General features: G+C 42.5%; 1 protein-coding gene across 2 annotated transcripts in view; it reads right to left on the reverse strand.

Annotated features, from left to right (window-relative positions):
- Window positions 1–18,245, reverse strand: part of usp6nl (USP6 N-terminal like) — a 111,999-nt gene that overhangs the window by 58,597 nt on the left and 35,157 nt on the right. Inside the window, exon 1 of one of the 2 annotated variants that reach the window (XM_028570218.1) lies at window positions 13,091–13,126. The exons of the other annotated variant lie outside the window; for it this stretch is intronic. Within the exon in view, the coding sequence (XP_028426019.1) occupies window positions 13,091–13,106 (16 nt within the window). The 5' untranslated portion in view covers window positions 13,107–13,126. Of the gene's footprint in view, window positions 1–13,090; window positions 13,127–18,245 lie in introns of those variants that run through there. 2 annotated transcript variants of the gene reach the window in all.

The following is an 18,245-nucleotide window of genomic DNA, read 5'->3' on the forward strand; positions in this document are numbered from 1 at the left end:
GATCAATACATTCGGCTAAATCTGACAAGATCAGTGCAAAAATATAAAACAAGCCCAGATGTTCAAATAAAGCTGAGGCGTTTTATTTTATTTTTTTAGATCTAACTCCGCTCTGTTCTGTCATGGAGGCCGACGGCAGCAGTCTGAAGTGTACCGCAGCGTTGCCCTTTAGGGAGGACAGACAGGCAATTAGCCCGGCTGCCACAGTGTGGATGTCAGAGGGCAGCTTCAGCCCTGTAACACCCGCTGAGCATAGACTGTCTGCCGCTCCCTCCCTAACTAACCAGCATGCGGTTTTTCCCCTTCAAGCTCCGGTCCATACATATAAATATAAACACACAGTCAAATATTACCTACGGAGGATTCACAAGCCGGTATGCAAAACACAAAAAAATAAAGTGTCCTTGTTTGAAGCTTCTGGTGCAGCATTAAAATATGTGAGTGAACCTTGTTTGTTTTGCTTTAGTTGAGAGTTAAGATGCTACAGGAGAGAGAGAGAGAGAGAGAGAGAGAGAGAGAGAGAGAGAGAGAGAGATGTATCAAGGCTGATGAATAATGCAGTGAGATACTGAGCTGCTGCTGCTGACCAGGAGAAGTCTGCAGTACAGTCTCTCTTTAGACTTGTTATTAATCCAAACTGCTCAGCAAAGAAAGACACACAACTCTATGATGGCGTATTGGGGCCATTGTAAAAAAAAAAAGAAGAAGAAAAAAAGAAAAAAAATGACAGAGCCGGAGGAGGGGGGTAAAATTCAGAGAATAACCTCAGAATTTCTAAGAATGAAGCAGTATACATTTACGGTGAAAGAAAAAAAAAACCATAACATCTAAAACCTAAAACTAATAAATGAGGGTCCGAGGTTGAGGCCTCGAGGCTAACTGCAGCTGAGCCACAAGTCAATATGCTGACAGATTTTTCTTTAACTTACAAAAATATGATTCGTCTTTTCCAACACATTCATACAGTGACTACAATTGCAATGTGCTTCACCCTCCTCATGGGACTCACACCGGCAACATCACACCCAGTCATCATACTTCAGCACTGCATAGCATTGCAGTGAGTGTGAGAATCTATGCATGTGTCAGAGTGTGTGTGTGTGTGTGTGTGTGTGTGTGTGTGTGTGTGTGTGTGTGTGTGTGTGTGTGTGTGTGTGTGTGTGTGTGTGTGCGCGCGCTGTATCTGTTTGAGGCCATCTCTAAATCTGCCTGCATTGATCCGAGCCGAAAGAAGAGCCAAGGTGAATTCCTGTGCACGACTGATGGACGGAGATAAAGACGACAGCCAAATGGAAAGTGCGAATCGTTCCGGGGCAGTCGATAAAAACAGCTGAAATCTCTGAAACACTCCCTCTGTTAAGTGTCTGCGCCTTTAGAGCTGATTGCACACACTTACCTGCCTTATTACATATTGTCTGAGAGACTAATGTTACTTTGCAAACTACATTGTAAAACTGTGTGGTGGTGACAGGTCTCGTTTGTGTATTGTACAATTAAAAAAAAGAAAATAAAATATTGAAAAAGAAAAGAACTAATACCACACTGCAAAAAAATACTCCGTTACAAGTCAAAGTCCAGCATTGAAATAGGAAAAGTATGTTAAGTACCATCAGGAAAATTAACATAAAGTATTAAAAGTAAAAGTACTCAGTTCAGAAAAATCCTCACAGTTCAGTCCAAGTGTTTCATCGGCAAATCATGTCAGCTGTACTTGCAGGACGTGATATTGTTGGGTAGGTTTTTTTAAAATAATAAAACATGGTATTTTATAAAGTACATGTGTTTTGTGTTCAAAAACTCTTAATTTGTAAAGTAACTAAAGCTGTGGAGTAATAAGTGCAATACTTCCCTCTGAAATGTAGTGGAGCAGAAGTAGAAAGTGGCATGAAAAGAAAAGACAGGTAAAGTACAAGTACCTCAACATTTGTATTCAAGTACAGTACTTGAGTAAATGTACTCCGTTACATTCCACCGCTGGTAACGGCGCCATGAGCAGCTGCAGTTTGGAGCTGGAGGCTGAGTGCAGGTTGGTTCGTGTTAAAGCTTCCACTTGGAGCAAATTTAAGAATCAATGAATCATTACAACATGAATATAGTGGCATTACCGTTGTCACGGTAAACAAACAAGACCAGCGGCAACAAGACTGGCAGCCTCTGCACTGTAGTTTATATTGGGCAGCCAATAATAGTTTCAGCTTACTTTTACTTTTACCATTCAGTCTTCTTTATTTAAAACGTCTTGGTGGTTGGTATGTGCTGTTTAAGTCTAACGTATAAGTGGTGTTGTAACAGTGTAGGTGTGAAGGTTGGGCATGTGTCTGAGTTTAACCCCATAATAGTAATGTTAAAACATGATAAAGCTGCATGTTCACGGGCAGGGTGTGGACTTCCAGTCGTCTCTGAGCAAATAAAGAAAGGCAACTGAATGTGATGATGTTTTTAAATTGGTCAGTAACAGCATAACTGTGTGATAAGTTTGCTACTGGACAAAAAAAAAAGAAATAATAATTTATCCAACTCTGTCTCAGCACTGATTCTATTTTCCCAATTCCTATTAAACACAGCGTTTCGGGCCAGTGTCGTTGACTCCTCTGGGCTAGTCCATTCAAGAGATCACGGAGTAATCTGTGTATCAGGTCAAAGGTTGACTGTTTTTTTTAGCTGTAACATTAAGCTACTGTGATCACTGGTGTAAGATTCAGGGCCCTATCTTGCACAGCGCAAAGCCCGACGCAAGTGTATTTGCTAGTTTAAGACCGAAGCAGTTGTCAATATCCCGTCCAGCGCCCGCGTCGTTTAAATAGCGAATGCACCCGCGCCCATCTTTGGGCCCATGGGCGTGCTGGTCTTACAGGGAGGTGTGTTCAGGTGAATTCTTGGCGCATTGCTATCTTGAGGCAGAGGGAAGTGATCGCGCCATTGACCAACAAAAACCTGGTCTAAAGTCAATAATGCAGCATTTCATTATTTTAACAGCAAATTAGTAAAATACACCTAGGCTTCTGCACAGCGCGCGCACACTATGCTTGTTACACACACACACACACAGGGAAGCGCAGCAGCACATAAACATGCAGAAGATTACAAATAAAAATATTACGGTGGTGCCAATCCGCCATCATAACAGCAATGCCCCAAGGTACAAACGCGCCTGGCCTTTAAAAGGAATGGGAGATGACACTGATTGGTTTACTGCATGTTACGCCCAAAACACACCTATTAATTAATGAAGAAACTAAGTTCAACTCTTTTGAACCATGCGCCCGGCGCACAGACCCTTTTTTCTGCCGTCAAACTAGCAAAAGTGGATTTGGACACGCCCTAAACACACCTGCGCCAGGCGCTTCATGCAGTGCGCTTAGATCGTTAAAATAGGGCCCGTAGACATATCTGACCTTGTCCACTGAAAAAAACACCTGTATGCCTGTAACATCTGCCTCCATCAATCCTTGACCGGCAATGATTCAGGACAAAAGTGACTTTTACCCAAACTTCCCAAAGGAATGCATGCTGCAGTGCATGCTTGTGTGGCTTAATTGGTCTCCATGAGTGCACTAGTGGGGTTGGTTGATACATTAAAGCTGTTATCGAAGCCAGCTGGCAGGAGACAAAACAAGCATTTTCTACCTGAATAAAAACCTGGGTTTTCCACAAGCAGCTTTTTTTCCAACTGCAACTCCGCTGAATCTGCCGCGTGCAGCGGATTCCAAGCGAAATTGTGTCACCACAACATAACGGCGAAGGCCCTATTGAAACTGAAGGAATTATTGTTTCTTTCTATTATTATTATTTTCTCATCAAATGAATTGGCTTTTTGAGGGGCTTAATATATTCAAAAACTCACCAAATTTGGCGGTCGCATCAAGTCTGGTAAACATTTACGTATTTTAAGGGTTTCGGGAATAGGCGCACAAAAATGGCTCGCTAGCGCCCCCTAGAAAGTTAAGAAAATTGAGATCCTGCAGTGCGTTTAACGTAGACTCACGAAACTTGGTACACATATGTAACATGTCAAGATGTACAAAAAACTTCATTAGAGCCATACCCTAAACCCAACAAGAAGTCAGCCATTTAGGCCAATTAAATGTTCGAAATTAGTGCGATTTTGGCCATTTCCACATGTCGTACTTTAACAAACTCCTCCTAGAGATTTGATCCGATCAACTTCAAACTCGGTCCGTGCCATCTTAAGAAGTTAAAGATGAAAAGTTGTTAAAAGAAAAACTTTTCGGCATAGGGCGTGGCCGCGCCCCCTTTCATAACATTTGAACCATTTAAGGTAGAGTCTTGTGTGAGGTGTCATTGAACTCAGCAGAAAGTTCCTTCTTTATTGGTGATGGTTTGGCCCGCCCCCTATTCATAAGCCACGCCCCCTTTCATAACATTTGAACCATTTAAGGTATACCCTTGTGTGAGGTATCATTGAACTCAGCAGAGACTTCCTTCTTCATTGGTGATGGTTTGGCCCGCCCCCTATGTTCAAGCCACGAACCCTTTTATTACTAATGGCCCGATTGATGTAAACACTTGTTTGAGGTATCATTGAACTCAGCAGACTTCCTTCTTCATCGGTGATAGTTGGACCCGCCCCCTATGCCTTAGCCACGCCCCCTTTCACAGCTAATGAACCGTATGACGTAGAGTCTTGTGTGAGCTATCGTTGAACTCGGCAGGGAGTTCCCTTTTCATTGTTGACAATTTGCGGCGTCTGAGTGCTGCGCGAATGCACGGTCGCAAGGAGCGGCGTCCGCCGGTAACCCCGACGCGCGCAGAGGCGCGAGGGCCCGTCCATTGCTGCTCGCAGCTTTAATTTGTTGTTGGTGTTGATATATATAGTACGTTTCTATCAGTTTCTTTCTGGCCTGTCACAAACTATTTGGTAAGTTTTCTACTCCAGTCATTCACTTTGCTGCTTAAAAAGTTTGGTTTAGTGTAGCTCAAATAAATAAGTAAGTAAGTAAAGTTTATTTAAATAGCACTTTTCACAGATAAGTGCTAATCACAAAGTGCTTCTGCATAAAGTGAAATACAATTAATAAAAGACATAATAATACAAAGGAAAACAGGCACACAAAATCAGACAGCCATAAAAACCCTTGTCTAACTAAAAGTCTGTTTGAATGAAAATAATAACTAGCAACCAGCTGGTTGTCATCGCTACAATGCTAACATTACTACAATGCTAATACTATTGCAACAAATATATATTAAAACTCAGCAGGAATACCAACTGCCTGGGCAACCGTACCAATGTATCATGAAGTAAGCGAATAGGAAAATCACAATCTTTAAGCTTTGGTGCGTACATTTTTGATATTAATGAACGTCCGTTACATTAAAGCCATTGCCAAATGAGTTGCTACAAAGCTAATTAAGACTGTCAGCTCCACACAACTCTCTCTGGATTTCTCAGTATGGCTATGTTCAGAAGATTGTGGCGTCAGGCGACTTTCCCGTGAAGAAGCCTCCGTGTCCCCCTTGGCTACTAGCAACTGCGTGGAAGAGGGGTGGGGGGGATGCGCGATCACGGAAGGCTTGTATCATGTGGACGCGCCCACAGTTTTGTTGTCATTACTTAGAATTCTTCATGGAGGCGACAGAAACTACGCACTATAGCTTTTAATTTGCATGGAATTAGGAAACTATTTTCATCCCCTGTGGGGACCAAATGTATCAAACTCGTCCGCTTTGTCATGCGCTGCTGAAAAAGTTGCGCACTTAAAATTCTGGCGCGCCAGCGAGATCTACATCATTTTGACCTCACATTGGCGCGTGCCAGGTCGGCTGTGGCGACTGTAATAAGGCCTTTAGAGCAGGTATATTCCGGTTTTTACTCTGGCTTCCATCACATAAATGTTTCGAGGGCTGGGAGCTGGCAGCAGATGTAATGGTTTTACCGTCATTATAGAGACAACTGTTTTCCAGCTCAAACGGAGCTAAAGCTAGATCATTTTATGAGAATATCACTTTTTTTAAGCCAATCCAGGAGAAATGGAGAAAATTGAAAAGCAATTAAATCCAAAAAAGCACAGCCGTACACGTCCTACACAAAATTAAAGTACACCCGGACCTGGCGATATGACTGGAGAATGAAAGTGCTCGGGAAAATATAATCACAAATTATCATCAATGTCCTAATTACAACACATTTTAGGAGAAATCAGCAAGAAGCACCAATTTACCTGCCCATCAACCCCTCTTTAAATTTATGCAAATTGCCCCTCTGGAAAAACAGAGACTTTTTTACTTAGAGAGCACTGAAGCAAGAAGTCAACAAGCTGTGGCTTTCTTCCTCCTGCAGAAAAAAAAAAAAAAAAAAAAAAAAAAGCTTGGATAAACTTGTGGCGACGACAGTAAAAACAGCGCTCGTGTTTTGCAACACAGATCGAGGCTATCGCGCACAAGCTGACACAATCAGGAGACATGACGAGGGGTCGGGGGGGTCACGGAGCGTTCCATTACCCCGGGCACCATGCTTCATTATTCATTGCACACCAGAGAAATACAGCTGCATGGCACAGGCGCACATACAGTACACTCAGCGTCACACGGGGACAGAGCTATTACAGCGGTGACTCCGGGGGGGAAACGTCCCTCCTATTCAGTCAAACGCCACGCAGGCACATGGAGAAGTTCAACCACATCCACAATGACATAGAGTGTATTTCCTTATTAAAGAGAAACATTTCCGCTTCAAGAAAAGCCAAATATTTAAGTATCGAAATTGACGCGTTGGCCTTTCAACTGCTCTGTCCACAACATTGTTAACGAATGAATAAATGAGCTACAGGTTGTTTTCCTTTTGTAGGCTGATGACAATGATTATCAGCAGATGTGATAATGAATCAGAAACAGAGATCCTAGTTCTACATAATCAGACAGGGACTAGGGCGACTTTTTAAGAGTACTATCAGGCTGTTCGGAAAACTAATTTTCGCCACACTTTCGCAACTCTTTTCGCAGTCGTTATTTATTTACAAGAACAAAAACTAATGTACCGACTGTGCAGACGTTAACTAGTGTGAAAGTTGTCCAACAAAGACTGCAGCTTTGCGAAACAGACAATCCATTAGCACAGCAACTTCCTGCAGCAATTGGCCGGCTAGGTGTGTGAACGTGATAATGAACACTTTTTCATTCATCACACACGTTATTCGCTATTTGTAGAATTCATTGCATTCAGTCCCTGTCTATGGCGCAAGGATTTTCACCCCGCCTTTGAGTATGGCCATTTGGACTGAGCAGAAAACAATTTTGCCTTTGTTTATGGATAAACACTTCGTACTAGGGGTGTCACGATTCTCCAAATCCACGATCCGGTTTGACTGTCGGTTTATAAAAGGTCACAATTCAATTTGTTCAATTCAATTTTTTTTGACAGGGACGGCAATGCCGCAGTGAGAGCCACTAGATGGCAGAAGGGTACGTTGCAACAACAGTTCCGACTTCCTCAGAGTTTACGAGACACGATTGAATGCGCCATTACTTTAACGAGGTGCGCCTGAAGGCACCATGGAGTCCTGTTGGAGACAACATGCTTTACCTTCCTTGTTTGTTAACATAAATCACTCGTGGGGGAAGCAAAATGTTGCCACGTCGGTGACTCCAGGGAAGCAGGAGGATTTTTCAGTTTGGTTGTGTCTCCATCATCTCCGACTCTGGCAGTGGCCGTGATGTCTGAAATAACTCAGTCAAGCTTTGAATTCAATAGTCAAAATCGAAAGCTCACTTCAATCAATTATGATTTAAAATAGAGCCTGTGACACCCCTACTTCGTATGCACTAGTTTGTTTTGAGCGTTCTGAAACCTTTAAGAGCAAAACTCTCTAATAAATGTTTGTGACCCCAGAGTGAAAAAGTCTCAGCTTCAGAATGTAAACCACTATCCCTCTCTACTAAAACCTACATTTAACTAACAAAGATATTACAGAACGATTAACAGCTTCTGACAGCAAGGCGTGCCAGCTTTTATTCTTGGTTTAACAAACTGACATTCATGAACAGTACAACAGCAGAAATTCACATACCAGGGGAGGATTACATAACTGGCCAATAACCAGTTTTAACAAAAGGCTTGTATGCCTCTTATATTGGTCTAACCCTACCGAAAACATTCATGAAGAGCTCATGAATCCTTCGTACGCACTAGTTTGTTTTAAGTGTTCTGAAACCTTTAAGAGCAAAACTCTAATAAATGTTTTTGACCCCAGAGTGAAAAAGTGTTGGATCCAGGATGCAAACCACTAAGGCTGACTACACACTGTCTGCGTGGCGTGAGCGTGGCGTTTCTGTTGCGTCTCAGCTGCGTGGCGTTTTCTATGTCTTTGCACACCAGAAACGTGTCTGACACAACGCTGCAGCTGCTAGCCTTGTCTGGACACATGTATGTTTCCCATTGATAAAATGAAATCTTAGCGTGTTCTTCAACCCTATATACGGATACGATTGCAGCAAAGACAATGTCGGCAGTATTGACGGCAAAATAGGCTACGGAATATTTCGTTCTGTATTGACAGGTGCAATATTTGATTTTTTTTTTTTTTTTTTATTACATTTATATCTGCATTTATGTCAAAACCTAGAGACTTTCAAACATCAAAATGTCAATTTATTAATATGTATTCCTGTCAAAATGACATACAAACATCTTTTCCTATTCTATTTTGCCTGGAAACGCTTCCAACATGCTTGCGTGTTGCGTTAAAAATAGGCGTCGTTTCTAGCATGCGCGTGTTTTCGGCGCGGGTCGAGCCGCGCCTGAGACGTGCGTGTCACACAGCCAGTGTGTAGCCGGCCTAATCCTCTCCACTAAAACCTAGATTTAACTAATGAAGATGTTACAGGACGATTAACTGCTTCTGACAGCTAGGCGTGGAAGCTTTTATTCTTGGTTTAACAAACTGACATTCATGAACGGCACAACAGCAGAAATTCAAATATCCGGAGGACTACATAACTGGCCAATAACCAGTTTTAATAAAAGGCTTGTATGCCTCTTAAATTGGTCAAACCCTACCGCAAACATTCATAAAGAGCTCATAAATCCATTGGACTGCTGCCCTTTACCCCCAAAATTTTGTTTGGTTCTGTAGATTGATCACGTCCATGATATAACAGATGGACAGTGACGGCCTTTTGTCTTGAGTTGAGAAATTACAATTACTGGCAGCGGCTTAAATGGGCCATTGCATGGACAAATGTGATGTACCGGAACATGCACACACCTCCAAATCTGGCCGCTGCCCTGCGTCTGGACGGCGACACCAGCTCCTTGACGATCTGTAGGACCTGCATGCTCACAGGGAGGCAGCGGTAGAGGCAGCCGGATGCGGCACAGGGCAGGGGTGGCCCATTCTTGCCCTCTCACCCTCCACAACCGCATGCCTCCCTGGCTCCTCCTCGGGACTCATCCCCTAATCCCCATCATGAATCCAGGCTCCTGGGGGATCTCGTATGAGAGCTGGCTGCTTCTCCGGGTGGAGAGAAAAAAAAAAAAAAAAAAAAAAAAAAAAAGCTTTTCCTTTAAATCTTCTTCTCCTTTTATCTTTCTGATGTTCCTCTTCCAGATTTCAACACATGCTTACAAACTCTCCGGCACTCCTCAGATACTACTATACCATAAACAGCCAGTCTCCAAGCACAGATTTACAGCATCAGCGAACACTCACACACACTCTACCTGATAAGTGCTCCAGCTGCTTCGAATGCTGCCTTTGGTCCACATGAAACAGGCTATAAATCTCAACTCAACAAACTGGCAGCTGCTGAAAGTAGCGGAGGATGTTCGCTGGCAGCGCCGTATCTCTGCAAACTGAATGTGTTCGTCTCGCGTGTGATGTGTCGCTCCGCTGGAGTGCTCTCACACACTCTTCATTTGGCAGTCGGCAGCGGAGAAGCTTCTTCCTTTTAAAAAAAACAATAAAGAATCTTTTTTCTTCTTCTGTGGCTCCAGCAGACAAACCACCTTGCTGTTGGGGATCAATAAATGCACAGTTGACCGGTGATGACGCTTCTCAACTGTCCACAACTCTCTCATCTCCTTTTCTGACTCTCTTGTCCTCCCCTATCCATCTCTTTCTTTCTCTCGCATCAGCCTCTGTCCTCCCTCAGTCCTGCAAAGGCTGGCTACTTCGCTCGCTGTCCTTTTTTCACATCCTTTAAATTCTTAATAATGAGCGCTTCCACTCACTCACCCTGCAGCATCTTCTTCCCTCCCTTCCTCTCTGTGCTTTCCTGCACCCCCTACCTCCTCCTTCTCATTGTGTTGCTTTGTGCCTCTGTCACCCACCCTGTATTTCTGCTGGTGTACATTTACTGTGACGCTGAGAACATGAGCAGAATGTAAAGGGGTAAATGCAAGACAGGAGATATGTATGTGTGTGTGTGTGTGTGTGTGTGTGTGTGTGTGTGTGTGTGTGTGTGTGTGTGTGTGTGTGTGTCCTAGTGATGATTTTTACCCAGCAGCATCAGTAACGCTGTCATCCTCCGATTGCACCCTCTCACATTTTGCCACAACATTTACTCCCTCAGTGTTATCGTGATGATGTTTTAAAAAAAATAAGAATAATTACAAAGAAAATTCATGTTGTAACGTGGAAAAAAAAAAAAGAAGAAAAACACCAATTTAGTTCTGTTGAGAGTCTTCAATGATTTACTCATGACATTGGAGGCAGGCACTATCTTATTTCTTTTGGACCTTTGATCCTGTAAATCACACTGCCTGAATTAATTATCTTCACGACGTGGTTGGCATTAATTCTACAGATTTACGGGTCTTTTTCAGTTGATTTGGGTAATTTCTCATCCTCTAAAGCTGGTATCTCATGTGGGGTTCCTCAGGGATCCATCCCAGGCCCTGCTAGCTTTTCCCTATACACAACACAAGTCAACATCTTACTTTGGTCACCTGCAGCAACAAAGGCCATCAGTGGAAGGTGGCATGCATACATTTGTGGCTCTTTATACAGATAAAAACATCTTACTATCTTCTACTCAAAGCTATTATTTTGTTTTCCAAAATACCAGACATATTTCTAGTATCTATATTGTTTTCAGAAATCAAGACTTTTAGGGTTCAATTACAGAAAAAAAAAAAAAAAAGATTCATGAGGGCAATCCAATAATCCCCAGTTTGATTCCCGGCTGGCGGGAGAGCCAGTTAAGGGAAGTGGGAGCCCTAAGTATTTGAGTTAGACACCAAGCATTGGCCTCAAAATACCAACAAATGTTTTTTAAACATTGAAACAGATTTATTAACTCCAGTGGATGTTGAAGGGTCACGGTCGCTTCATTAACGTTGTTCTCAGCCATGCTAATGCTAACCGCCTCAGTTAATGCAAAGAGCAAAGCCTCACTAGAACCTTGCAAATCCCCCTCGCCAGATTATTTTCTTTACTTTATTACTTTATTCCGTGTCGTTCACCTCTCTCTCACTAGCTGGTCATCACAGAAAACTCTACTGCGATTACCGCATTGCGTCTTGTGGAGATGGTAATTTTTTAAATGATTAGCAGCGAGGAATGAAAAAAAGATTACGGTAGGTTGTTATCTTTACTTGCACAATGCTCAAAATACTTTTACTGGTTTATAAATCACTAAACGGTTTAGGGCCAAAATACATTTCTGATCTGCTACTACATTATGACCCACCCAGACCTCTCAGGTCGTCTGGGACAGGTCTGCTTGTTGTCCCCAGAGTCAGAACTAAACAGGGGGAAGCAGCGTTCAGTTTTTATGCTCCACATATCTGGAACAAACTCCCAGAAACCTGTAGGTCCGCTGCATCTCTCAGTTCTTTTAAATCTAAGCTAAAGACCTATCTTTTTGATGTTGCTTTTCTTTAAATAATCTATTTTATTAACTTTAATATCTTATACTGCACTGTAACTTTTATTCTTATACTGCACTATCAATTTTATTCTTGTCTTTTAATGTTTTTAATTTGTTTATTATTGTTTAATTGTTTTCTAACTGCTCTTTAATGTTTTATGTAAAGCACTTTGAATTGCCCTGTTGCTGAAATGTGCTATACAAATAAAGCTGCCTTGCCACAATGTGCTCGTAAATAATTTTTTCCAGTCCACACATATCTATTTTTAAGGGCATATGCTAGTCAGTGAAATACTGTAAAGGCCTGTGCACGTCATTCCGCTACTCTCTTTCCCCACATTTCCTGCCTCTCTCCTCTATCACTATCAAATAAAGGCATAAAATAGCCAAAAGGTCATCTCCTTTCATTAGATTAGAGTATATCCAATAGGTCTTTGTACAATACACACATAATAATGTTTGGTAACTCTCCACTTCTCTCGTTAGCTCTCCATTTCTTGTCTCATGTACTCATGTACGCCCTGTCCATTATGCCATCTCTAATCAGTCCACATACAGTACTAATCCCTGTTCCTCTCTCTAACTGCATCATCTTGCTATAATCAGTCCATTTATACATCCAATTGGTGATGCATCCCACATGCGGTCATTTCTTTATCTACACCAAGGCGAGGCCAACGTCAGTTTTCCAAATTCATTACGCCGATGTTGACCTTTCACTTAAAATGACATCCAGCTGGTTGTCAATGAATTCTGACATGGCTAATGTTCTCCTATATTCCAGCTTGTCAGAAGGTGGACTGAAGAGGAAGTGAACTCGAACAGCGCCACCTCGCACACCTTTAGGGCACGTGAACACACCATGATATGCACACACCCACATTGTGATCACGGATACACGTATGTACACACACACACTGCACCTACCCAAGTACAATGCAGCATGCAGAGAGGAGCAGCAGTAATACAATCACACACATCCTTGTGATGAAGTGTGTCTATATTTGTTAGTCCATCCTCCGGCGCTGAGTCAAAAGGTCCAATTACTGCATTGCTGGACTGACTCTGCAGCTGCTGTTGCTATGCCTCAGACCCACTGTTGCTAGGCTGTGACCCCACTACATGAGGTGAAAGTGTATGGTGAAACATAATGGTGTCCACCTTTTTCAGTGATTCAACACGACGAAACACACCAGTGGCACATTGCATGCATGTATGAAAACAACCACACTTATTGTTTTCTATGTAAATGTAGACGTACCGGTTGTATTTTCCATTGTTGCTGCTGATTGACTAAGGCAGTAGGTTCCAACCTGACCTCTCATGACAAGAGATGATCAGTTCAACCGATTGTTTTGACTTTCAGAGGCCTGAAGCGGTTGAAGTATCCAGTATTTCACCGCCCAAAAAAAATTGAGAAAAATCTGAAAAAAAAGACATCTTTCAGATATATATCAGATATATCTTCTCCTTCCTAATCCTTAAACATCTGGTGACCCTAGAGTTTTCTTGGGACCCCAATGTAAGAGCCTACAGTGTGCTAAGCTTAATAATACATTTTGGACTCACTGTGTTTAATAATAATAATCACTTAAAGGGTCATTCTAGTTTATTACCACTACGGTCTTTTTCATCATTTTGCTTGTGCGCTATCTGCATCAAATGATACAAGCCATATGACATCCTGCTGCATTGTGTGGCCCATTTAGAATAACCTTTTCGTCACCTTACAAGCAGTCACAAGAAGGAGCCTTCCCAAGGACTTTGTAATCCTATGTAATCTTCTACATCTTTCTGGTGGTCGAAACGTTCTGAATTTCAAGTGGGGTTTATATAAGGAGTCCCACATGTGAGGGAAAGAATAAGTAAGCTGAGATACATAGAAACTGTGAGGTAATAGGAGAGAGGTGGAGGGTTCAGCAAGATATTGATGGAGCCCTCAGTCTCCTCCCGACAGCACCCATAGGTCCAATCATGCATAGGGTTGGGTATTGCATGGATTATTTCCGATACCGGTGCTAAGATGAAAGTTTTAAAATGGTGCCTTGTCTAAAAGGTGCCCGAAACGATACTTTTAAAAAGATAAAAAAAAAAAAAAAGTTAAAGGAGCACAAAACAACATTAAAGAACGGCTTGTTTAATGCTACCATATGTTCAAAATGAAATTATTTATTAAAAATGTAATAACAATAACTTATAACAACTTATTTCATCAGTAAATTCCACTAGATGGGAAAAGGGTATTTTACAATAACTTTGAATGCACCATGAGGGCGGCGAGTTTCAAGTCTGTGTTGTTTTTTCCAACAACGGCAGCTGCAGGCTGTTGTCCTCTAAAGTGAAATATAGTCACACTTTATAGTGTTGAACGTTAGCGGTCAGCATTTTAACCGTGTGTAATCCAACTGCTAGCTAACGGTAGGCTAACGTTACCGGCTGTCAAGTGTATTTTTAACTAGCATCACATGCAGCGATGCTTCTCTTGCCTCTAATGTCGGTTTCGGAGCATCAGAGGGCAGTGGGGACATTTACGTGGCATCGTAATGGAGGCACCAAAATCCACGTTGCTATTCGATCCGGTAGATACTGGTCATTAAGGCACCGGTGCCGTATTTGCACCGGGTCTCGGTACCCAACCCTAAGTCATGCAGGGGCCTTCTCTAAAACACCAGATCAATGGGCCCTCCACACATTTCGCCTTAACACCCACTTGATTGAGAACAGACAGATACTGTAAGTTGGATGGAGTCGCTGATACATTGTCTCCTTAATCTACACACAAGATAAGAGCTCAGCCTGGTGGCAGCCTTCTTCATTTTAACTGGCAACAGAGACGCTGTCAATGCTGCGATGGGGCTTTCGATTCTTGGTGTTGGAGAGAGGAGACACGGCACACAGGTTGACAAAAATCAGCGACAGCTGTAGAGAGCAGAGATGATTTAAGACTAGTTGGCGTAGGTCGATGCAGATGTGGATACAGGCATTTTGTAGCACTGTTAATTAGAGCAGCAGCTAATGATTATTTTTATCTGCAGATTATTTCCATGCTTAATCATAAAAAAAAAAAATAAATGGCGTCTACAATTTCTCAGAGCCCACCGTGATGTATTCAATCGGCTTTGTTTTGACCAACAATCCAAAAGATTTTTTATATGCGGTCACATATGATGAAGAAAAGCCGCAAATCCTCACATTTGAGAAAATGAAGCCAGAGAGTATATGATCAATTATCAAAATGGTTTAATTTTTGTTGTTGTTCTACAGGGCCAGTAGGTTCACAGGATTCTTCTTTAGATTGAAGCTGAGGAAGTTTTTCTACATATTTAAATTTGTCCATTCAACAAGGGTTCAGTCTTTTGTCCATACTTTCATTTTTAAATTCAGATTTGAGATTGTGAACGTTTTTTTTAGCCATCTTCTTGGGCCATAGTGATCTAGTTGAATCGCAACCTCGAAGATCCCGATTGAGCTTAAAGACACCTTAATGCCGACCTTACCCCAAACGACTTTCCAAGCGATTCCACCGTTGCAGACTAATTTTCAATATGGGAATGAAATCATGAGAGTCATGCTAGAGTTGGGGCGCGCTCCCGTCGTCTCAATCGTTTGGTGTAATGGGGTCATAAAACTCTGTCCAAATCGGTCTTTTTCCTGTCTGGATGTTCCGACAAAATCAAACGTGGTTGATATTATGTCTTGGTTGTGAAGTTAAATCATGTCAACAACATTGTCAACAACCAATGGGTGCGCTCCCTCCAGGACCAAACAGGAAGCAGCAAACGGCTACAGCCAGTGTTGTTGATGGTTGCTAAGCTAAACACTAATGAGGGAAAGTTGCCGATTTTCCACCCTTCTGAAGCGCCTCATCCAACAGGAGATTTACCGATGGGTAAACGCAGACCTCCGGGTAAACGCAGACCTCCGGGTACTGCCGGCATTCATCTGCATATACGGCAGAACAGAAAATCTGCAAACTTTCTCTTAAGTTACCAGCTAACGCTAGCAGTAGCTAGCTAGCTTGGTTGGTTCAGTTTTTCAAAACGACTGTAGTCTTGCAATGTGTAGTCTATATCCTTGACGTTCCACTTCCGGGATTGCTCTGTTGCCGCCGGGAAAGTCCTCATTTAGGCCAGAGATCTGTTGCCTTGGGTTTCCTTTGTGTTGGCATTTTAAACTTTGGTTGATGTATGAGGACTATGGTTAACCTTTTCTCAGATCTCTACAGGGTAAATCCAGACAGCTAGCTAGACTAGCTGTCCAATCTGAGTTTTCTGTTGCACGACTAAAACAACTTTTAAACATACACATGTTCCACCAAAACAAGTTCCTTCCAGAGGATATTTTGGCTTTTCTCCGATGCTTAGCACCGCCCAAGACGATTCTGATTGGTTTAAAGAAATGCCAATAAACCAGAACAAGTTTTCCTCCCATCCCCGAATGCTATGAGGAGTAGCCACATACAGTATGCAATGTGTGACCCTGCAAGATCTCCAGTCTTTACGTAGTATGACTTTAATGTTAGATGTGAGATGATTGTGTTAGTCGTTGCAAAGTCTGTTCAGAGTCTTCTAGTGTATGGTAGGCATTAGCAGAATAATAATAATTAGTTAATTTACAAATACAGAAAATGTGAGAGCCAGTGTTTTGGCAGATTACATGGCAGAACACGTCAAATATTACCTAAGAAAAAAAAGTACACGGCTTGGAAAGGATACAAAAAGTGTCAGAAAAGAGACTTCAATAGGAAACACAGAATGGTTAAAGTCCTCATTGTCACCATTGCTCAGAATTAGTCAAGAACTGTCTCCAGTTATCACAACATGAATGAATGAAATGAATGAATGAACAGCTCTGCTGCCTACCAGGAAAACACACTGTCAGTGTCTTTTCAACTCGATGCCACTTCTTTGTCTGCTCTTCAACTCCCTTCAAAGAAAATGACAAAAACAACTCCGCTGTCATCTTTCTGGCCCCACGTTTCCAAAAGTGGCAACCCTAATTTCACCCAGCACTCCTCTTCATAATACTCTCTATCAGCAGCGTCTTCCTGTTCACACTCTTGTCTATACACAAATCACACAGACCTAACAGCGGTGTGAACACACACTCCTCTCTTGTCCTAATGGCAGCATTCTGTTGAAGGGTGATTGAATTAGGCTGGGTGTTGATTGCTCGGCACATTGATTAATGCTGCCTGCTGTGCTTGAGTGCGTCACGGCGCTCATGGAGTCCTGCTGCTGAATGCCAATAAGATACCATCCACGGGAACAATATCAACATGAACAACTCACCATATTTGAGCAGATGCATGTCAGCTCCTAATTGAGCTCACATTTAAACTCCGTGCATGTAGGGATAGACCGATAGCCGGTAGTGAAGCTAATGAATCCCGATAGCCAGGGTGCGATTTGTTAAAAAAAAAGCAGTTTTTTGATCACATAAAAAACATGTAACTAATAAATCCCCCTTTCAATACCTGGATATAGTGCCACTTGGCCAGCCATGCCAAAACACTTAAATATTCAAGGAAAAATAATCTCTAAATGAAATAGCACGACGTGGTGTCAACGGAAAATATAGCGATTTCAAGCGGGAGAGCGGAGTTCACTTTGCGGCGAAAACAAAATACCTTCACCCAGGAAATGCTCGTTCGTTCCTCGGGGAGTGTTTTAGTCCATGCCACAGTCGTTTTTTTCTAAACTTAAATAGTCGTTTTGGTGCCTAAACTTAACTGTCATCGTCTGGCTAAACTCCACCACCATGGCCCCTGAAAGGACCGTCATCTGGCGGTGCCCGTGCTGCGGAGATTGGCTCAAAAATAAAATTTCTTACTTTGCCGATATATTATCACCTCACAAAGATTTTATGGTTAACATTTTCCTACTTACACTTCCAACAGACATGTAGCAACATTATCCCATTGGAGACATGCCTCTGTCCACCCAATGAAAGAAGTCCAATAGCAGAGGGCTTATGTATTGCATTGTATTTTAAAATCAGCGTTTTCCACACTGACAACAATAAAACCACCATTAATATGTGGTAACACAATAAAGCACATAGGTTTGAGTCAGCATTCTCAAAGGTTGGAAGCAGTTCAGGACAGTTTAATGTCTGTGGATGGAGCCACCAGAGGGATGGGAGGGAGGGAGGGGGGAGGGTTCCCCAAAATGCCCTCCTCTCTCTGACTCTCTCACTCTCTTTCCTCTCTCCTTCCTCTCTTGGCCTGGGGCCGTGCCACGGCGAGCGAGGGAATGGGAACGGACGGGAAAGAAAACACACAAGAACAACATTACGGCTCTGCCTCACGCTTCCTGTTGGCCCTTCCCCGTGTCATTTCCTGTTTGAAGTGTGCAGCTTTTTTGGCCAATCTGACTTTGGCCCGAGTTCCAGTGGCCTTCACAGCTAGTGAGATG

Source organism: Perca flavescens, chromosome 23 (assembly GCF_004354835.1).
Source record: "Perca flavescens isolate YP-PL-M2 chromosome 23, PFLA_1.0, whole genome shotgun sequence".
NCBI classification, from domain to species: Eukaryota; Metazoa; Chordata; class Actinopteri; order Perciformes; family Percidae; genus Perca; species Perca flavescens.